The sequence below is a fragment of the Barbus barbus genome (assembly GCF_936440315.1).
Source record: "Barbus barbus genome assembly, chromosome: 42".
Classification (NCBI taxonomy): Eukaryota; Metazoa; Chordata; class Actinopteri; order Cypriniformes; family Cyprinidae; genus Barbus; species Barbus barbus.
Window position 1 is genome coordinate 24,317,559 of NC_136720.1, and position 23,749 is coordinate 24,341,307.

At 33.3% G+C, this 23,749-nt stretch overlaps 1 protein-coding gene across 2 annotated transcripts; it reads right to left on the reverse strand.

Annotated features, from left to right (window-relative positions):
- Positions 1 to 169: 169 nt before the first annotated feature.
- Positions 170 to 17,584, reverse strand: LOC306861812 (FYVE, RhoGEF and PH domain-containing protein 4-like). Of its 2 annotated transcripts, none has more exons than XM_079404300.1 (17): positions 17,451 to 17,584; positions 14,995 to 15,101; positions 13,713 to 13,848; positions 11,993 to 12,287; positions 10,648 to 10,740; positions 9,390 to 9,535; positions 9,163 to 9,319; positions 7,537 to 7,675; positions 7,262 to 7,320; positions 6,349 to 6,495; positions 5,935 to 6,107; positions 5,824 to 5,854; positions 5,238 to 5,321; positions 5,018 to 5,143; positions 4,755 to 4,904; positions 2,650 to 2,793; positions 170 to 1,444 (listed from the first exon to the last, which is right to left on the reverse strand). In XM_079404300.1, the coding sequence occupies exons 2-17, from the start codon at positions 15,008 to 15,010 to the stop codon at positions 1,184 to 1,186; spliced, it is 2,157 nt and encodes a 718-aa protein (XP_079260426.1). In that variant the 5' UTR covers positions 15,011 to 15,101; positions 17,451 to 17,584; the 3' UTR covers positions 170 to 1,183. The 2 variants fall into 2 exon arrangements, 1 of the variants encoding a protein (XP_079260426.1); XR_013783510.1 differs by having other exon boundaries at positions 783 to 1,444; positions 4,435 to 4,904.
- Between the last annotated feature and the right edge of the window lie 6,165 nt (positions 17,585 to 23,749).

The following is a 23,749-nucleotide window of genomic DNA, read 5'->3' on the forward strand; positions in this document are numbered from 1 at the left end:
TACCTACCAGAGAGAGGTAAATGTTTAATCTGCTCCAGGACAGTAGTGTTGGAAAGCAGCCGTATTCCTCCCGTTGCCTCAGTTTATGTCGGGAGAAATGTGAAATGCTTGAAGACTGGTTGGTTAGACTTAAATTTTGACACAGTATTCAAACAGAAGGATTCACATTAACATTTTCTCTGTGTGCTTTATTGTATATTCATATTTTTACAACGTCATACTGACATGAAGACCGTTGAAAAGGACCATTTATGTTGTTATGGCTTTTCTTGGGTTTCTGATGGTGTAATTTCTTGTGAGTTGCTCTATTTTACGCGTGGAAACTGAAGACTGGTTGCTGGATTTGCAAAGGTGTTTTGAGTGGTTGCTAAGGTGTTCAGAATGGTTGCCAGGTTGTTGCTTAGTTGGTCACCATGGTTTCTACAGTTTCAGATGGTAGCTAGGATGTTGCTAGGCTTGGAGTGGTTGCTAGCGTGTTTGCTTTATTCAAATTGGTTTGTAGGATTTCAGATGGTAGCTAGGATGTTGCTCTAAGTGGTTGCTAGGGTGTTCTAATTGGTTGCATTAAGGTGGTTTCAAGTGTTTCAAATGGTTGTTGTGTTGCTATGGAAGTACTGAGTGGTTGCTAAATTGTTGCTTCAAGTGTTCAAATGGTTTCTAAGGTTTCAAATATTACCTAGGTTGTTGCTACAATATTTTTACTGGTTGCTAGGGTGTTGTTTAGGTGTTGAAATTGGTCTCTAGGGTTTCAGATGGTAGCTATACAGAGAGGGCTAAGGATTAAGGCGATGGAGCTTAACCTTTATTAATTAATTTTAATGTCCTAGTTTACAAAAAGCAATAAAGTGCTTAAATCTTAGGGACAGTGACAATGACAAACAGCATATTAACATTACAAATTTAAAATATACATAAAATATGATGTCACAGAAAGACTAATACATCTCAAAGCATAATTTGGACTTTGCCGAGATTGGTCTGCAAACAAACTTTTGTAAACTAAGACAATATAATGATTTAAATAATCACACACTGAATGTTTTTGCCAGTCTGATTGAGATCGACATTATAATGCATTAAAATATCTGATATTATTCAACTGACTGCATATAGTAATATAATCCATACATTCTATTCTGCTGAGTTACACATGTAACAGTGCAAAAGCTGGAAAATTGTCTTTTCAGGTGCCATCAGGCACGCCTTCATGGCAACCGTTGGCAAGGTCGTCATCGACTGGTGTTTGGCATTCTGGCATCTCCCCGACCACAGCTTTGCGTATCACTTTTAGCCAGCGCAGTTTCACTTCCTCCGTGTCGGCAGTGAAGCAGTGGACAGATTTGGACTGGCACAGACGGAAGCTGGTGGGAGGATGATCCACAGACCTTTGGACGTCCTCAACCTGGTAACCCAGGAGCGGGATGGTACACTGGGCTTTGACATCCTGAGAACAAAGTCCAAGAGAAACCGGAATAATTTAAGGCCAAAAATTACCCCATGATTTACCCACCCTCAAGGCATCCAAGGTGTATATTACTTTCTTCTTTCAGACAAATACAATCAGAGTTATATTAAAAATGTCCTAGCTCTTCCAAGCTTTATAATGGCAGTGAATGTGGGTTGAGAGTTTGAAGCTCAAAAAAAGTGTACCACACGGCACCATGGGTTAATAAAGCCCTTCTGCATTTGTGTAAAAAAATTTCTTAATGTTAACTATCGTATGCATGTTCACAAGAGAGTGGTTTTCCAGCGGATGATGTAGGACGTAGATTTAGTGTAAGCTCCGGTGTGAATATGCTATAGTCTCACGAGAACCACGTTTTGTTTAACAGCAAAGTTTCCTCTTGGCTCATTTTGAAATCCTCTGACATTTGTCTCTACAAATCCTCATTCTGTACTTATAATTCATGACCAGTGTTTTGTTTTGCTCTCTCCTCTTGACTTCTGCATTTGTCACTTCTCACCGGAGCTTACACAACTATGTCCTACAGCATCTGCTGGAACGCCACTCACTCGTGAACGCGTGTGCAACAGTTAGCAGAAGCTATAGATTATGGTTTCTAAAGTCTTAAATATGGATATTTTTCTTACACAAACGCACTTCAGAAGGCCTTTATTAACCCCCCGGAACCGTGTGGAGTAATTTTTATGATGGATGGATGTACTTTTTTGGGCTTCAAAATCTCAACACCCATTCACTGCCATTATAAAGTTTTTTATTTTTTTAATATAACTCCAATTGTATTCATTTGAAAGAAGAAAGTCATATACACCTAGGATGCCTTGAGGGTGAGTAAATCATGGGGTAATTTTAATTTTTGGGTGAACTACCCCTTTAATATTTAAAAGTAGACTAGATAAGTTAATAAAGCTAGGGTGTTGCTAAGGTGTTCTAAATGACTGCTAATGTTTCAGATGGTGGCTAGGATGTTGTTAAGTGATTTCTAAGTGGTTGCTAGGGTGTTGCTAAGTGGTTACTAAGGTGATCTGAGTGTTTGCTAGGGCATTGCTTTATCAAGCTAACATAATGTGAAGCAAGCTACACAAAATGTGTTTTTTAGAAGCATTTATTATTATTACTTTGTAGTCATTTCCATTTCATTGAAGGCTGATGCATGTGAGCTCGACTACATCGACTGCATCTCTCACCTGTGGAGCGCCATATAGGTAAAGCACAAGCGCGTCGTGCTGCGGAATCACACACCAGACCCTCTGACACGGTTTAGTGCGGTCTGTACTGTACTGCAGGAAGCCACAAAGGAAACTGTTTCCTGAGACCTGAGCTGCTTCAATCTGGTAAAGGTCAAGAGGAGAAAACGAAAAATCAAGCAGAGGTGTAAAGTATTTGAGTAAATGTAATTAATTACTGAGTATCTTCTTGGATACTGTAGTTTTACTGAGTATCAAAGATATTAGCTAGTTTTACTCTCTATTTCACTACATTTTTGAATAAGCACTGTACTCTTTACTCCACTACATTAGCAATGAGTGTTGCAGTTACACATTACATTTTTCATGGCACCTACCTTTTTCTGTAGCTGTTTTTTTTTCTGATACAAAAGAAGTGATATTACCAATTGCAGCGCACTGAAAGTACTATATCGTGCATTTTGCCATTAACTTGTCAAAAAGGCTACTTTATGTGAATGTGAGTTCCTTAGCAAGTATTTGTGATTTATAGGTGTTTTATAAATGAGATGAGGACATGACTGCAGCTGGCAACGAGGCCCAAACCAGCACATCCAGTGCAAGAAGGCTTTCACTTTTTAATTGTACTTAACATTATTTTATGTATTCATTATACTGAAGAGACCTTTTTGAGGGATATAGGTTTTTTTTGTGGGTTTAGAAAATAAATGTGATTGCTCTCTTCATAAATCAACTCTTTCTTGTTTTTGTTACATGTTCTCTGTGCCTTCTCTTGGACTTTTATGTCACTTCCTGTCTCCCACGGTTTTTGTAGCCAGTTTGGTCATTGGTTCCCCTTGATTAGTCTCCCCAGGGGCCTGTTTCATAAAACAGGTTTACCAAATAAGCCAGGTTTATTTCAGTTAGTCTGACTTATTGTCAGTTTATTTGGTTCAAAATAAGTCAGACTGAAGGTCATTGCACTCTGAGTCCGAAATTTTCATATGCGTTTTTTCATATTTGTTATCCTAAAAATTCGTCATGGACAGAAACCTTGCACACTGAGTCCGATGCGTATTAATCCGTTGCGAAAAAATTCGCAAAACAGTACTAAATGGAGTCTTCAAAGCAGTGAGGATGATTTTGTTGTCCTCTCGCTTCTTAAAAAGAGAAAAAGAAAGGAAATATTGGGTCCATCCAATCCTGAGATTCCCCCCCCCCCCCCCCCCCCCCCCCCCCCCCTTATTAAGGAGCAGGGGGATTATCACGGATGATTCCAAATTTGCTTCAGGATGTCAGGGGCTCAGTTTGATGCGTTGCTAGTGCTAAAGTGAACTCGGTGTGCAAGGTTCTTTACAGTGATTTGTCCTGAGAGACGAAGTGGATGAACTTGACAATCGCCATTCTGGATTTTGGCCTTCGCTTGTACGGTGGCTCTGAATTGTCAAAACACCTCAAATTGCTTGCTACGGATGCGAAAAACGCAGAAAATCGAACCCGATCCGAATTTTTTATGACGGACGAAAGTTTAGAAGGCAGTGTGTAACGTGTAAAAATTTCGGACTCAGTGTGCAATGACCTTAACTGAAATAAGCCTGGCTTGTTTGGTAAACTTGTTTTATGAAGCCCCCAGGTGTGTCTTGTTGATTTGTTAAGCTTGTTAGCCCCTTGTGTATATACAGCTCTAGTGTTTCTTTAGTTACTTGTGAGTTGTTGAATGTAATGGTTGTCTGTTTGCCTCTCATTCTGTTCTATGCTCCCTTTGGTTTTTGGTTTATTGTTTGTTCTAGTTTTTCCATTAAATACCTGCACATAGATCTTTGCCTCTGCCTGTTTTCCCCAGCTTCTCCACAACATTACAGTTTTTCACTGCCTTGTCTCTTTGATTAGAGCTTCTTCAAGCCTATATTTAGTATAAGTAAAATACTTAAGTACTGTTAAAATCAGACTTTTACTCAAGTTGTTTTGGAATTAGTGGCTTGTAACTTGTAGTGGAGTAATTTTCACTGTAAAGTACTTTGACTCAAATATGGTTTTCAGGTACTCATTGCACCTCTGAAATCAAGATTATTTCAAAAATGGTTCATGCAAACAGAAAAAAAAAAAAAAACATCAATAAGACATACCTCAAGAATTCCTCTTTTCTTCCCGCTGACTGGTTCCTCAGCATCTGCTCTTCCAGTCAGAATGAAGTAACAGTCTTTACAAACCTTGTTTAATTTGTTGCCGTCGTACCTCAGCGATGCCTTGTAGTCTGAACATTTATAACACACAACCTAAGACACATTTCAAAACATTACCTCATCTTTGGAGCGCAATAAAACGGTCTGAGTTTCGAACAGGAAGTGCTCGTTTAGATTTCCTGATAAACGTGTACATGCAAACTCACGTATCCACATGCCCTGCAGTGGTGTCTCCTGCGGGTCAGAGGGTTGAAGGGCTCCTTGCACTTCATGCACATGGTCACTTCATTGTCCCGAATCCAGCGCGGGGCTCTCTTCCCCAACTCCTCTTTCTGGAAAACACATGAGCACAGATAAGGGAAGATTTCCCCCTCGACCCCCACCACAGTCGTCTTTATGCATGACCAGTCTGCTCTTTCTACTTACAGAAACCTCATCCGCCACTTCTTTAGAGGCTGATTTGAATGTTTCGTTCTTCTGCTGAAAGATTTCAATGGTCTCCTGGAATGCCTAGAAAGCAAACAGCCTACATTGAAAATTTTTAAATATCACAATTCTGTTCTCACAATTCTGTCTGAAAAGTCACAAGTTTATTTCTGCCATTTAATAAAAATAAAAAGGTAATTTCAACTTTTTCTCTCACAATTTGGACATTTCCTCACAGCTCTGGACTTTTTTCCCCTAACAGTTCTGATAAAAGCTCAAAATACAAGATAAAAACAGAAATATGAGATATCAATTTGCAATTCTGAGAAAAAAGTCAGAATTGTGAGACAGAAAGTCACAAATTTCTGCCACAAAATAATAAAATAAAGGTAATTGCGAATTTTAATCTCACAATTCAGACTTCTTGTTCTCAGAATTGCAAGAAAAGGAGACTGAATTGTAAGATAAAAAGCCCCAATTACCTTTTTTATTTTTATATTCTGTGGCGGAAACCAGTCTCTCCTGATTCTTACATTCATATAATTCAGATTTAAAGCAGCTTTGAGCAACTGAACGACACTGATACCTTGATCCAGTCCTCTTTGTCTTGCTCTGAGCTGTGAACAATGGAAAGCTACAGTCATTATGAGCTAAAACAGACATGTTGCTCTCTATATCTGCATGGATCTGCCCTCACCTGGCCTGCAGCTCCAGCGTTCGCTCCTTACCCGACACCTGAAAAGTGTGAGGATAGTCTTCATTGGAGGTCTCAAGCACCTTCATGCCCTCAACGCCGACCCGCGTGCGCACAGTGAACCGCTGGCCCACCAGACTGAACTTGGGCACACAGTACAGCAACATGTTGTTAAACTGTAAAAAGAAAAGGATGGTTTAAACTCCCAAATGACGGCACACACTGCCAAAAAAATAAAAATTTGTCATGTTTTTCAGCTAAACATTCTTAAATCACGATACATTTACTTGAGAAGCATAATGACAAAACATCTAAATTAAGTGATTTCTGCTTTGTTTTGCTGCAAGTAAATGTATTTTGATTTAACAATGTTTAGATGGAAAACAAGCCAAAAATACGGAGTAAGAAGCATCTAACCAGGAAAAGGTATCTCTCCATGGACGAGGTGTTTCTGGCGGCCAGCTTTAGGATTTGTCCTTCTTTAATGAGCTCGTTGGATGGGTTAACGATGTCCTCCTCACCTCCCAGCATCTCATAGATCTCCATGAGCTTCTTCAGGTTCTCCTGGAAAACACGCAGAGAGATTTTGCATGTAAAACCAATGAAGACTTTATAGAGAGCAAAACACTAATTACTTGTAGGGTCAGATTGTTGGTTGGTTGGTATTTCAATGCAATGCAATGCATTTTCAGGGTGAATAACAAGTTGAAATACTATATAAAAGCAATTTAAAAGCCTATATGTGACCCTGGAGCACAAAAGCAGTCTTAAGTCGCTGGGGTATGTTTGTAATAGCCAAAAATACATTGTATGGGTCAAAATGATTGATTTTTCTTTTATAAAAATCATTACGACATTAAGTAATGATCATGTTGCATGAAGATATTTTGTAAATTTCCTAGTAAATATATCAAAACTTCATTTTTGATTAGTAATATGCATTGCTAAGAACTTCATTTGAACAACTTTAAAGGCAAGTTTCTCAATATTTAGATTTTTTTGCACCCTCAGATTCCAGATTTTCAAATAGTTGTATCTCGGCCAAATACTGTCCAATCCCAATTTATTCAGCTTTCAGATCATGTATAAATCTCAACTTCGGAAAATTGACCCTTATTATGGTTTTGTGGTCCAGGGTCACATATAAGGATAAAAACTTTCAAATGAATTCAGGACTGACTCTTAAAAAATGTATGTAAAAAATAGTTTGAATAGAGAAAGTGGCAATCGAATCACATTTACAACCACGATATGAAAATCATAAACGGAGTCAGGAAACAGGCCATCTTGGTCTGACTAATCTAGGAGGTCAAGTGAAAGTGTCTCTCACCATCTTGCGGATGGCCATGTTGGAGTGTGTGGCAGCCATTGAGATGATGTTCAGAGACTCTGGAAACGAGAAGGAGAAGTGATATCTCAGCTGACTCATCCAGTTATGGAACTGAAAGCAGTTGGGAACTAAACAACACTCAAACGATCACGTTCAATTGCTCACAGAACAGTGCAAAATACGTTTACTGTGCTTGAAACATAAAAAACGTCCTTGTAAACATATCAGTTGCTTGAATTGTGAGAAAAGCAAAACCAAACGCGTGTATCTCTCACTCTCGGCCTGGCTGCGGTCGGGGTCGTCCTCCGGGAGTTTCTTCAGATAGTCTTTGAGTAGCATCTCGTAGCGAGGAACCCGCTGCACCGGCTCCAGCATGTGATGCTGCAGAGTCAGATTCCCACACACCTCCTGACTCTACACAAAAACAGCTCATCGTTAGCAGCATCTCAAACTATGAAACAATGAAACGTCTCTCGATATTGTAATATTCAATCTAGTTTTTGAAGGTCATGCCATTTTGAAAAATGTGGAATGCCATCTTGGATTTTCATACAGAAAATTATTGGGGGGAAAAAAATAAACTTTTTATTAAGCTTAAATTAATTTGAAATATTATGATAAATTTAAATATTATGATAAATGTATAGCTATACTTTTCTCTCTCTCTCTCTCTCTATATATATACAGTATATATATATATATATATATATATACACACACGAGTTTAGGTAGTGATAACCACTTCTATATTATTTTATTTTATATATTTTCAGCGATTTAATTGGAAAATACTGACAAATTATTTTAGATAATTTTTCTATATTTTTAGTTATTTAATTGGAAAATCAGATTAAAAAAAAAATGTATACAAGTTTGGGTAGTGATGAGTACTTTTATATTATTTTATATATTTTGAGGTATTTAACTGGAAAACCAAACCAAATTATTTAAAATTATTTTTATATATTTCTAGCTATTTAATAAAAAAAATCATACCAAATTATTTTGATATTTGTATATATTTTTTGCTATTTAACTGGAAAATCAGTCTTAGATTTATATATATATATATATATATTATTTTTATTTATTTTTTTGCCATTTAACAAGCCAGTCAGACCTAATTATTTTATAATATTTGTATATATTTGCAGCTATTTAAATGAAATATCACACCAAATAATTTTGATATTGGTATAGATTTTTAGCTATTTAACTGGAAAATTAGTCCTTTAGATTTATATATATATATTTTTATTTTTTTTATTTTTTTGCCATTTAACTAGCCAGTCAGACCTAATTATTTTATAATATTTGTATATATTTGCAGCTATTTAAATGAAAAATCACACCAAATTATTTTTATATTTGTATAGATTTTTAGCTATTTAACTGGAAAATCTCCAAATTAATTTATATTATTTTGATAGATATAGAACTGGAAAAATCTGAAATTAAATTATTTGATATATTAGCTATTTAACTGGAAAATCAGACTAAAATGCTTTTAAAAGTGGTAGAATAAGAGTTCAGGCAGTGATGAGTACTTGGTTGTAGAAGTTTATTTATTTTGTTATTTTCAGGTAAAAGCACACACACACACATGTTGGTTTTTGTGGTTTATGGGGACTCTCCATAGGCGTAATGGTTTTTATACTGAACAAACTGTGTGTGCTATTGCCCTACACCAACCCTACACCTAAACTTAGCCCTCACAGGAGACTTTGTGCACTTTTAGATTTTCAAAAAAACACCATTTAGTATGTTTTTTAAGCCTTTTGAATTACGGGGACATAGGCAGTGTCCTCATAAACCACCTTCATATTGTAATACCTCTGTCATACCCATGTCATTATACAAATTTGTGTCCTCATAAACCACATAAACATGCACGCACAGACCTGTATGTCCTGAATGATGGTGTTAAACTGCGCCGATCGCTCCGTCCACTGTTTGAGCAGGTCCATAGCGCTGTCGAAGTTCTTCACGTACTCGGCGTACATCCTGAGAAAGGGTGCGAGCTGTGCTAAGATGTCCCCGATGCGGGGCGTGGAGTCCCTGCAGGAGGACGCAGATGTGAGCGAGTGAGTGTGAGATCTGAGAAGCGTGAAGATGAATCGGCGCTCACCACTGGCTCATCCGCGTCTCCAGATCCGGCAGGAGGAACTGGCTGTGGAAGGTGTAGATGGATCCCACATTAGAGAAGATGCCCTTCACCACCTCAACAGGAAACGTCCCCTTCCCAGCTTCCTCTGTGAGTTTAGCGCAGAACACCTGCAGAAACGCAGTACACACTTCACATGCACACTCTTAAAAATAAAGCTTTTCTAAATGGCTTTTTGTAGCAATGCATTTTTGGTTCTCCAAAGAGCCTTTCAGTGATCATTTCTTAAAAAGAACCATTTTTATTAGTGTGAAGAACATTTTATTAATGTAAAAAAACATTCCATTATAAAGAACTTGTATACAATACAAAGTAAAAAAAATTATAATTTATTTTAAAAACAATTAAATTGCATTTAAATTTAATATTTTAATTTAATCATTTTCAAATTAATAATTTGAATAAGCAAATAACAATTTAGCAATTAAATTTTTAAAAGGGTTTCATGGATATTAAAGGTTCTTCATGGAACCATTTATGATCAAAATTAACCATTTAAATAAATACATTTTAAAATTAATAATTTAATTCATGTAATGATTTGTAATAATTTTAAAAAGGCTTCAGCGATGTTAAATGTTCATGGAGCCATACATGATCATTTTAAAATTAATCATGCAAGTGATTTAATAATGTTAAATTAATCATTTAATTTTTTTATTAAATTTTTTAAATCATAATCATGAATTTAAAATGTATTTAAAATTAATAACAAACAATTAAACATTTATTAATCATTTAAATGCTCATTTTAAATTTTATAATTTAGGTAACTTAATTTAAATAATTATATAATTTATAATTCTTAATGGAACCATAGATTATATTTTTTTTAAATTATAATTTAAGTAATAATTCTTTTTGAAATAATTGTAAAATTAATAATGCAAGTCATTTGATCATTTTAAAATCACTAATTCAATCATTTTAATAACTTTAAAAATGGATGTTAAAGTTTTAAGTTCTTCATGGAACCATAGATGGTCATTTTTAAAATAATAATTTAACCAATTAAATATTTTAATAACTGTAAAATTAATAATGAGAGTAATTTTATAATTTTCAAATTAATAATCTAAATAATGTAATCATTTTAAATAATTCTACAAAGGTTCCATGGATTCCATCGATGCCAATAAAAAAAAAAAAAAACTTTTTTAAGAGTTTAAGCAGAGAAGACAGATTTTAAAGAGCTGAAAGTGAGTGAAGAGCATGGACTGACCTGGTCGAGCAAATGCAGCCGGGTCACGTACGCTCTCTCCGTCTGCAGGAGCTCATTGGCTATCTTATAGAGCTTGAGCTCTTTGATCTGCTCCTGTTGAAAACAGCCTGTTATTTCCTCTGTTATTAAATCTGAAAGCATGACACGTCTCTGTGGTAATGTAACTTAGGTAATGTCTGCTGCTGGAAAGCCACTAACATTCAGAGTAAAACGACACTATCTGAGTGGAAAAAACAGGGTCATGTGGGCCACTTCTGATAAAAATATCTGATACCAGTCACACAAAGACTGCTTTAGTCTGACATTATGATGTGCAATATAATGAACATTTTTGCTAGCATTTAATAAGATTTTCACATTTCTCAAAGATGCTAGGGTAATGTAATTGGCTGTCAGGATGCTGTTTTGTGCTTCCCAAGATACAGTTTTTGGTCAAAAGAGTCCACATCCCAAATCTCTGGGATATTTTGGTCTCTAGATACGGCTTGCATCCCTTTTTCAAGGGACTGCACAGTGCACATTACATTTACGTCCATTAATTTAGCAGACGCTTTTATCTAAAGCCTTTACGACAAATTACTTTGAATAATTTTACATTTTTAATAATTATAATAATTTATAATTTTTTTATATATTTTTTTAATTAAATTAATCGTTGCAATCATTTTAAAAGTAATAAATTAAATAATGTATACATTAATACAATGCTAATTATGTTACATAATTAATAATAATAATACATTTTCACCAATTTTATTGCCCGATAGTAATAATTTAAATAAGGAATTAATAAAAATATATATTTTTTAAAAATTAGGACAAATACAATTTATATTATTTAAAAACAATAATAATACATATACATTTTCACCCATTTTATCATCTCAGATAGCATGTTTAATAAAATAATCTATGAATTTTCATCTCACAGGTAAATGTTTAATAATTTATGCATTTTCAGTCATTTTAAAACAAACAATTTAATAATGTTAAAAACAAATAATGTACATTTTAATAATTAAAAAATAATTTTAATAATTTTAATGAGTTACAAATATAATTTAATAACTATAATCATTTTAAAAGTAATTATTTAAACAATGTATTCTCTTTTTTTTACTAAACACATTTTGCAATAATTCAGATAAATGCTATTTATATTATCTTAATGATAATAATATTCACTCATATTATTATATACAGTCCAAAAATGCAGATCTAATCGCTTACCATTTATGTTTGTACCACAGGTCGTACCAATGCTTAATAATTAGGCTTCAGCCTTTATTCAAATCACTAATACAAAGTGTAAGCACTAGTGATAGTGATGCTGGTGACGTCTCACTTGTTTGTCTTCATATTTCTCCATGTCCTGCGTCTCTTCATTTAGGACGTTCTCCTGAGTCTCGTCCTCGTGGTCCTGTAGAGCTCTTTTACTCCTGCTGATGCTGCCTACTGAGGGAGCCGGGAGATGTTTGGTGTCCGTCTCTTGCTCTCCAAACTCAGTGTGGCCTTTGACCTCTTCTGACCACCAGCCGGACCAGACGTGCCAGCCGGAGTCCTGCGAGGACGACTGAGTGCAGACGGGGGCTTCGACGAGGCGCTCCGGTGGAGAACTGTCTGATGAAGCTTTGGTGACGCTGGAAGAGAGAGTATTAGGTGACAAATAGCGTGTCATTTCAACAGGAAGTGAAAGTCTCAAAGGCAGAGCAGAGGGTTACAGAGAGAAAATGAGGGGGTGAGTTTCCCTTCACTGTCCTATTTATGAAGTGTGAACGTATGATACTAGTCAACAATGTTTCTCGTCATCTTAAACACCGATACATCAGGTGTAGGATCAACAGAAACAGTTTTCACATTTCATTACTTTTTGTTTTTTGTTCTTTATGCATTTTATGGACCATGTAAGGTTTGTTTTTGGAGTACAATATTTCTGGGTTTTTGACATATGTGACCCTGGACCACAAAAGCAGTCATAAGGGTCCATTTTTTTAAATTGAGATTGAATAAATTAGCTTTCCATTGATGTAGGTTTGTTATGATAGGACCATGTTTGGTTAAGATACAAATATTTGAAAATCTGGAATCTGAGGGTGCAAAAAAATCGAAATATTGAGAAAATCGCCTTTAAAGTTGTCCAAATGAAGTTCTTAGTAATGCATATTACTAATCTAAAATGAAGTTTTTATATATTTAGGGTATTCAATTTACAACATATCTTCATGGAACGTGATCTTTACTTAATATCCTACTGATTTTTGGCATAAAAGAAAAATCTATCATTGTGACCCATACACACGTTATATGCATATGTGTATGCATATCCATACATATGTTTTTTGGCTATTTCTACAAATATACCCCAGCGCCTTAAGACTGCTTTTGTGCTCCAGGGTCACATATGTTGTAATTAATTTGCAGTCATTTACAATTACATATTTGTTATTATAATTTAGCTCTTTCCTTAATTTCATAAGTTGTTTTTGTTTTCTTTATTGTTTAGGTTGAGGCTTTAAATAATCCCTTTTGGGTTTTCTGCCTCTATCTGCACAACATAGAGATTGTACTGTTTTGTTTTTATTGTCTATATTTATTCTTGTGCAAACAAACTAAACTAAAAATTAAAACATGACATTTTTAAGGATTGTAATAGTAAAGACTGTAATATTATTTTGTTTTAAAACAAATTCCAATAATCTTTGTTTTATTTACAACTTAAAAGGTTAAAAAAATGACAAAAAATATATATTTTTATTAAAATAAATGTATTTATTTTTTCTTATTTACTTGAAAAAAATAAAAATAAAAAACCCAACCCAGGATGCACCTCATGAAGCTGGTTTAGGGTCATTACATTACAAGTAGTTAAAAAAATTGTAAGTTATAAGTTGTTTGCTTGACTATTTTTTTTATTTTATTTTTAATTTTTTTTTTGGTGAAAATCCCCATGTAAAAATGTTTGCATTTCAAATGAATAATTTAAATGATTAAATTTAAATTTTTATTAGTGCTAATACATAAAAGCGTATAGTTTCTTATGCACACACAAATAAAACCCTCCACACCTCTTGTCAATGTTTCTGTGGTATTTTGAGATCACTGTGGTTCTTCCTCGGGTTATGTTTGTCATCATCTCCTCCTCGTCCATGATGTTTCCAGCTGAAACCTTCACTGGACACTGAAATTTTGCTTTCGGAAGAACTATAGTGGAAAATAGACGCTTTATAACAGGTATTTTGTGATCATCTGTGACTAGGAAGTATTTTTTTCCAAAACAAACAGCAGAGGTCAGTGTAATTAAACCCATGTGATATTTCTCATTTCTAAATTAACGATACAACCATTTTAATAATTTTAAAAGTAATCTTTTAAATAATGTATTTTTATTTTTCATTATGCTTTTTGCAATAATCAAACTCAAGTATGGGTCAGTAATCAAACCCACACATGTGATAATTAATAAGTTCAATCATTGTAAAATAAATAATTGTTAATCATTTTAAATAATGTGTTATTTTTAATAATACTTTTTACAACAATGTAATTTATATTATTAAAAAATAAAACATTATAATATAAAATAAAATTTTAAATAGAATTTTCACCCATTTTATTGTCTTACAAAAGGAATAAATAATAATTAATTAATAATTAATTTGAATAATTTAAAATATTTAATTTAAATATTTATTAATATTAATTAATAAACATTATTGATGTTTTTAATAAACATTTTTTTAAATTGAGCATTTAAATAATTTCATATATTTTTTTAAATTAATAATTAAAAATTAAATCATTTTATATAAATCATTTTAAAAAAATGATTTCTACCTCAATATTTAAGATCTAAGGATAAATTATGAGAAACCTACATAAAACCTCTTATACATACATTTTAATTTACTCTTATATTTACACTTTTTTCATTTTCATTTCTAAGTCTTAAAAGTACAAATGTTGTCTCAATGAAAATGAGCTAATAAAACCATATTTATTATATTTACACAAAAATAAATGTGGGAAAACAGTTCTAGATGTAAAGCATGACACTCTGCTTTAAGTATTTGCCATTTCACTTATAACTACATACATGAATACTAGTATTTTTTTCATTTTTATTACAGGAGGTTGAGTTTGTGGGTAAAGCCCACAGTGCCGAGCTCATGTTAAACAACCTACATTATCTCCAACATCACTTCCTGTGCTCCTAGCTGCTTTACAGTCAAACAGCACTACAGAGAAAACCTCTGAATTCCAGTTATTAAAAGGAGTCTTACACATTGTAATGAGAAAAGGTGAGGTGTTTCAGATATGTGGTTAGTAACTGGTCTGATGCTGCTGTACCTGGCGGAGGAGGCATTGAGACGGTGTAGACCTTCTCAACACTGAGCTCGGGTTATTCAGCAAACTCTCGTCCGTAACGTCACACTGGCCGCCGCATCCAACATCTCCTGTCCACACACACAGAACAGAAGTTCACACAACACACACTTCTGCAAAGCCAGGCAAACCAATTAACTTGACCTGAAGTGATTTGAGATGTTTTTGAGCACATTTTTTTGCCAGCACAGACTGTTAGGTTTCATTTTATGCAGTAAAATGTATGGATTATGTTTTTAAATTTTGAACTTGTTTTAAAAGTGTCACCATTTACTCATTTGAATGAGAGTTTAACTGAAAGCGCCATCTGAAGGATGCATTTAGTGAAACGCGCCGCTTCCTGTGCACTTGAACACACATCCTCTTGAACACCATTCTGTGATTATAGATTTATGAAAACACACTGCTGCATTTTTTGTGGTGGTATGGTGGCATATATTTAACTTAAAATTCATTAAATGCGGATTTGTGTGCTTTTTGGGTAGAGGCAGGTTGTCACAATCGTTTTATATTTGTTACAATATTTGTCAGCCAAATCATAGATTTATTGTGTCACAAAAAGTTGTGTTTTACTGTTTTACGTACAGTATAGCATCAAATACAACAAAATACATATCATTTATGAAATATGACATAATTAGGTTATGTGCTTTTTGTCATTTTTATTAGTTATTCTTTTAGTCAGCTTTCTTTTTTATTCAGTTCAAGTTTTTTTCCGTGTAATATTTATATTAATATTTTATTTTAATTATCTAACATATTTTTTTATAGTTTTAGTTACCAGTAGTAGTAGTCGTAGCATATATTTATTTAATGCCATGTCAGCATCGTAGGCTGTTCATGGCAAAAACAATTAAAAAAATACAAGCATAACAAATACAATAAAAACCAGCAAAAAAACAAACAAGTTATATTTTTAGTTGCCCAACATGCCCTGCTATAAGATCATATTTGGCATTACACTGTTGCTTTTATTTTTATATTTTCAGTTTTGACTTTAATTTTAGTTTGTTTTAATTTAATTCTCTCCTGTGATTTGTAATTTAGTAAATTTTTATTAGATTTTAATAGCGAAATCATTGATTTATCGTGTTACAAAAAGTACAATTTTTTTTTTTTTTTTTTACTAGAAATATTTTTTTAATATTTTTAGTTTTAGTTAACAACACTGCAATAAACAGCAGAATCCAAGATCATATTTTTAATTACCTTTCATTTTTATATTTTCATTTGATTTTTTACATTTTTACTAGGGTTTTATTTATTTTTATATTTCTATTTAGCTTTATATTATTTATGTCAGTTTAAGTTGATGTTTTTCCATCTAATATTTGATTAATTTTTTATTCAATCATTATAATAGTATCTGGATTCATTGCCGTTATTGTTGACTGACAACATGCCCCGCTATAAGATCAGTGTGCATTAAATCAGATATATTGTTTTTTTTTTTAAAGTTAAGACTTTTTAACAGTCTAAACTTTGCCAACTTCTAGTTTCTCCTAACTTTAAAAATATGTCTATTTGCTGTTTTATCGTTGCCACTGTATTCCTTTTCCCCCTTAATAAATAAAAGACTAATTATGCTGAAATAAAGGCAGCACATTTGACTGGGGTTGACAATCTCTCTCAAGAAATGGGAGTTTGTGGAGGCCTGTGCTTCCTCAGTCTGCTATCTCAGTTCCTCACGCTCTGAGTCCATGACAAAGACTCACTCACTGCGATGCTTTCAACGACAGACCCTCATAAGGAGAAGTGCTGCATCCACGAGCTCTCAGTGTCATGAGAACAAAGAAAAACCTAAACAACGTGAACGGTTTGCACAAAAATCACTTGACAAATTTTCATGACTAAGATTTTTAAATCACACACTAAATGTCATATTTTAAAAGAATAAATAAACAAAAATGATCTAAATAAAAATATATATAACCCTAATCCTATATAAATATACATAAAAAATAATTAAATTTTAATTATATAAATAAATATAAATGTAATAATATATATAAATATTAAATAAAATATAAATATAAAATATAACCTTAATTATAAAAAATACAAATTTAATATAAATTATATTTTAAATAAAGAAATAAAATTTTATACGATATAAGAAATCTATAAAAATCAAATGTAGCCCTAACCCAATATCAAAAATGCAAATGAAATGAATTACTTGATTATATTTTAATTATATTATTTCATTTTAAATAAATAATAAAAAAAGATTATGATATAAATTTCAGTTTATGAATTTCATCTGCAAAGAATATATATATATATATATATATATATATATATATATATATATATATATATGTGTGTGTGTGTGTGTGTGTTTTGCAGATGGAATTCATAAACTGCAAAGCCTAAACATGACATATGAAAAACAAATAAACGAAAGCACACACACTGACCTGATCTCCAGTCACACACTGCTCTCCTAAATCACGTATGTTGACAGTGCACATGACGCCTCTTCACTGCATTTCCCTTTTTTCTGCATGAATCCATGTGTGTGACATTTACAAGAAACTGCTGACATTGAGTGTCAAGCCTCATCCAGTTAGTTTGATTAAGTTCACTAACTTGTTTCAACTGGAAAATAAACATTGTAATTCCCCACACACCTGTTTTTACTCGGATCAAATATCATTAGTGAAGATTAGAGCGAATGAGTTAGTTCCTCGTATTGATATGTCATTTGAGATTCTACTGTATATGAATTCCCCTTTTAATTATCTTTTGAAATCACGTGTTTTATGAGATTCCGTGTCAAATAATAAAGCATGTTTCAGGACTACATGAGCTGTTGTTTTGATTAAGTACAAGTCAAATATATAGGTGCATCTCAAATTAGAATGTCGTTAAAAAGTTCATTTTTTCTTGTAACTTATTTCAAAAAGTGAAAATGTCATATATTTTAGATTCATTGCATGTAAAGTAAAACATTTCAAAAGTTTTTTTGTTTTGATTTTGATGATTAGAGCTTACAGCTCATGAAAGTCAAAAATGGTATCTCAAAATATTAGAATATTTACATTTGAGTTTCAATTAATGACCATCCCTACAGTATACATTCCAGGTATCTCTTGTTCTTTGAAACCACAATAATGGAGAAGACTGCTGACTTGGCAATGATCCAGAAGATGAACATTGACGCCCTCCATAAAGAGGGTAAGTCACAGAGGGTCATTACTGAAAGGGGTGGCTGTTTACAGAGTGCTGTATCAAAGCATATTAAATACAAAGTTGACTGGAAGGAAGAATTTGGGTAGGAAAAAGTGCACAAGCAACAGGAATGACCGCAAGCTTGAGAATACTGTCAAGCAAAGCTGATTCAAACACTTGGGAGAGCTTCACAAGGAGTGGACTGAAGCTGGAGTCAGTGCATCAAGAGTCTCCACGCTCAGACGTCTTCAGGAAAAGGGCTATCAAGCCACTTCTGAACCAGAGACAACGTCAGAAGCATCTTACCTGGGCTGTGGAGAAAAAGAACTGGACTGTTGCTCAAAGTCCTCTTTTCAGATGAAAGTAAAATTTGCATTTCATTTGGAAATCAAGGTCCCAGAGTCTGGAGGAAGAGTGGAGAGGCACAGAATCCATGTTGCTTGAAGTCCAGTGTGAAGTTTCTACAGTCAGTGATGATTTGGGCTGCCATGTCATCTGCTGGTGTTGGTCCACTGTGTTTTCTGAAGTCCACAGTCAACGCAGCCATCTACCAAGAAATTTTAGAGCACTTCATGCTTCCTTCTGCTGACAAGCTTTATGGAGATGCTGATTTCATTTTCCAGCAGGACTTGGCACCTGCCCACACTGCCAAAGGTACCAAAAGCTGGTTCAATGACCATGGTGTTACTGTGCTTGATTGGCCAGCAAACTCGCCTGATCTGAACCCCATTGAGAATCTATGGGATATTGTCATGAGGAAGATGAGAGACACCAGACCCAACAATGCAGATGACCTGAAGGCCGCTATAAAAGCAACCTAGGCTTCCATACCACCTGAGCAGTGCCACAGGCTGATCAAATCCATGCCACGCCACATTGATGCAGCAATTAAAGCAAAAGGAGCCCCTACCAAGTATTGAGTACATATACAGTAAATGAACATACTTTCCAGAAGGCCAACAATTCACTAAAAATGTTTTTTTTATTGGTCTTATGAAGTATTCTAATTTGTTGAGATGAATTGGTGGGTTTTTGTTAAATGTGAGCCTAAATCATCACAATTAAAAGAACCAAAGACTTAAACTACTTCAGTCTGTGTGCATTGAATTTATTTAATTTCACAATTTGAGTTGAATTACTGAAATAAATGAACTTTTCCACGATATTCTAATTTATTGAGATGCACCTGTATATATATGTACAAGTTTTTATACGTTTATACTGTCCTCTGCTGGCAGAACGTTGTGCAAAAGTGATTGCAGAAACCAAATAAACTAGTAATAGGTCTATCTTGCCTTTAGCCTGGACTTTTATGGCACAAGTGTACTACAAAATTTACACAAATTGTAATATTAATAGTGCAATTCTCAGTAACTAAGAAAACACGATTACATCAGTGCCATTATCATTGAGATACTAATAAAGTTATTATTTATAGTTTGAATTAGTTTTTATTATTATATTTTCTGTTTTAAGTTTTGTTAGTTTTAGAAATTTTGTTGTGTTTTTGTCATTTTTATTATTATATTTTGTGTGTCTATACAGCTGTTGTAGTTTTAGTTATTTTAGTTCAACTAAATGAAAATGATAAACGTTTCCTTGGAAACTAACTGAAATAAAATAAGTTTATTTTTATTATATTATATGTTATATTTAATAGGTACTTCAGGTAACAAAAACGTGTTTTGTTTATAGTTTTAATTTTTTAGTTAACTATAATATCCCTGCATTACTTAGCCTACATAAAATATAAATTAGAAACCTTTGTAATTATGTATACAATAATACATATAAAAATAATACAACATATTTTCCTCATTTATATAACATAATAGATATTTAAAAATAGCTAAATGTGTTAATAAAAATTGCAGATAAACAGATTTGCTGATGCAAAAGTAAAGAAAAAAAAAAACAGGAAACATGATATTTAATCACTGAGTCGTCTTCATGGACAATGCAAACTCTCATGCTGTTTCCAAACTGAAGGAAATGTCAAACCACAGACCGTGTGAAAGACGGTAAAGATGTCTCACCAGGAACTGGTCCCAGTCTGACCTTCTTCTCTCTATTGGGTGCAGATCTTCTCCTGAACTCCTTCAGATCATACGCGCTCCTCCGCACCTTCTCAAACATCTCAGATCCTCAGGCGTCAGACAAACAATCACCTTTAATCCTCAGTAAAGCTGTAAAGTTCTCGTGTTGTATTGCAGCACACTTTAACCAACCTTCACCAGAAAGAGTTCAACAATCACTACACAACTCCACCCTTCAAAATCTGTAGAATGAATGCGGCTCAAGACAGTGAATATGCACACTTAAGTATGAGTAAAATGACAATATAGATTAATTGAATTGCTATTTAATATACTTACCATAATTAGCCCACTGAATACAACAAACAACAAACAACTAAAAATATTTCATAGAAAATAACGTACCTGGACACAAACGTCACATTTAATTACTTTTAGTTATTACTTTCCAATTTGCAATAAAAAATAAATACCCGATTATATAAAATGATATATATATATATATATATATATATATAAGTAAAAAATAAAATAAAAAATAAATACCCAATTATATATATATATATATATATATATAAGTAAAAAATAAAATAAAAAATAAATACCCGATTATATAAAATTATATATATATATATATATATATATATATGTAAAAAATTAAATAAAAAATAAATACCCGATTATATAAAATTATGTGTATATATATATATATATATATATAAGTAAAAAATAAAATAAAAAATAAATACCCAATTATATAAAATTATGTATATATATATATATATATATATATATATATATATATGTAAAAAATTAAATAAAAAATAAATACCCGATTATATAAAATTATGTCTGTATGTATATATATATATATATATATATATATAAGTAAAAAATAAAATAAAAAAATAAATACCTGATTATATAAAATTATATATATATATATATATATATATAATATAATAAAAAAATATATATATAGTAAAAAAAAAACAGTCCCGTCCACTGATATGTCTCCCGCCTTCTCAAATAAACAGCTAATGGCTAAATGGCAAAGTCATTGCGTCACTGGTGCTAGATTAAAAAATAAAGGTTTTTAAGGTATTTGAGGAGAGTTAATTTGATGCTTCCCCATTCAAAAGATATAGGGTGTTTCAAAGATGGCCACCGAGTGAAATCACAAAAAAGGCAAAAAGTCTTGACACTTTACTATCCCATGAGGCCACAGAGGAGGATTTATGAAAGGCAGTGAAGCAACACAACTGATGCAGGTAAGTCACCTTACAATGATAACATGATGAATGTAGTACAGTATGTTTGGATTATCTTCATACTAGCCTATATAAAACATACTCTATACTAGTACATACTCAGAGAGTATGCTATTTCGGATGCAGCAAATGGCATTGAAGCAACACAACTGACGCAGGCAGGTCACATGACTATGGCAACATGAAGAATGTAGTACATACTATATTAAACATACTTTTTTAACAGTTGCTAATTACTTATTAAAAAAGAAGTACCAACTCAGAGAGCAGGCCTACCGTAGATATATATACGTAGATGCCTCATTAGCGACTTTTTCTATGGGCCGCTATACGTAAGCAGTCCGCCATATTGTAGCGGTCCACTTGTCGTCAATCACTGAATATTCGAAAGATGCCACAATCCTGCACAGCCGACGGTCTGCGAACCCAATGGCTCTGTGTGAACCTACAGTATGGTGAATGACATCAAGTAGACCGTTCCAAGATGGCGCCATTTTTTGGGACGTTCCAAACGAAAGTGAACAAGTTAATCCCTTCACGAAGGACCCTTCCAGAAGTCCGTTAGCGAAGGGAACATGCGATGCGAACATGATTTCCGTTTGTGATCATGTGATCTTCACTTAGGAGATCTTGCGATGCATTTTAAAGCAAAGTTGGGGTTTATTTTGACTTTACATACAAACGGAAGTCGAATAAGCTAATTAAATTTGTCTTTATTTTCATGTAATACAAAATATTTTCGTCAGTGAAAGAAATATGATTTAAGACTACTGTAAGCAAGTTTAATTTGAAAAAGTTTAATAGTAAATAAAACACAATTAATATAACGTAAATTATGTCTCTTATTTAAATATGAAGTAGAAAACCCATGAAAATGTATGTTATTTAAAAAAAAATGGACATTGTTTTTGGAGTATGGGGGCGCTATTGGGTCGAATTCCAAACAGAAGTGAGCATCCCTATGGCCTACTCCCTTGTGTTCTTTGAAGGGTGTAGGGCATTACTGTCACGTATAAGCGTTTGGTGAAGGGAAAGGCAAAATGTTACCTTGACAACGCTGCGCGTGCGTGCAGCATTCAGCGCTCCAACAGTTGTTGCAAATTTCTTCTTATTGTTATTTTATTCAAATAGTGTTTAAGCTATACATGTCTTAATACCTGGGGATCCCTTTAAAAGTTTAAGGCAACCAGCTTCAGCGGATTTTTGAGTTTTCTTAAAAAAACTCAAAAATCTGCTGAAGCTGGTTGCCTTAAACGTTTAAGTTCTCTCAACTTTTTACAAAAATCAAAATTTGAAAGAACTTAAACCGTGTATGCAATTATAGACGCGATTTCAGAATTGCAGTACGAACCATCTGAAAGAGCCGATTCGCAGAAGAGGTTATGTCCCTGTGAATAGCTTTTCATTTAAGCATCATTCAACATTATGATTCCTCCCTAAAATTAAGAGGAAATCTTACAACATATATTTGGCCTTTTTTGCTATTTATTTAGGCTACATGAACATGATTTGTTAGACAGCACCTTCTAGAGACTTTTCTAGTGTTTTATTAAATCAATTTATTTTTATATTCAGTAAACAGGAAAATGTTACACCATATAATAGCATCTAGTAATAGATAAATGCAGTAAAGCTGTATTGCTGTTTGCCAGGAAGACACTAATCAGCTACTTATTAATCATAATTTTTTTTATTGTATTTTGTCTTTTATTTATTATTATTAGTTAATTAGTTAAATACATGAGATTGAGACTACTGAGCCATACATAAATGGTCAAAAATGCATATAAATTATTTTAAAAACATTACACCACATGGTTAATACTTTAGATGGCTTCAAGTTGTAAGTTTGAGTCTCCGAATGTGCATGATGGGATTGTCCAGACCTTTGGACCATTTGTCAGGAGATCCAGTGTGAGTGAAACAGCAGGTTAAGACATTTTAGTGATCCATCTGCAGCATTAGTCTTGGTTAACAGTCATACTGAAAACTGACAGTGCTGGAATGTTCTGGTTTTGTGTGTGTGTGTGTGTGTGTGTCTGTGTGTGTGTGTGTGTGTGTGTGTGTGTGTTTGTGCTTGCAGCTCAAATGGCTGCTGAGTTGCAGAAGACTATGGTTACACACACTTCAATAGCAGTGCAAATAGACAGAGACGATTAAACAGTGATGATATCTCATGAACAAAATCACGCATGCAGCATTCTCATCGGATGGACTGTGATAATCTGAAACAAATGT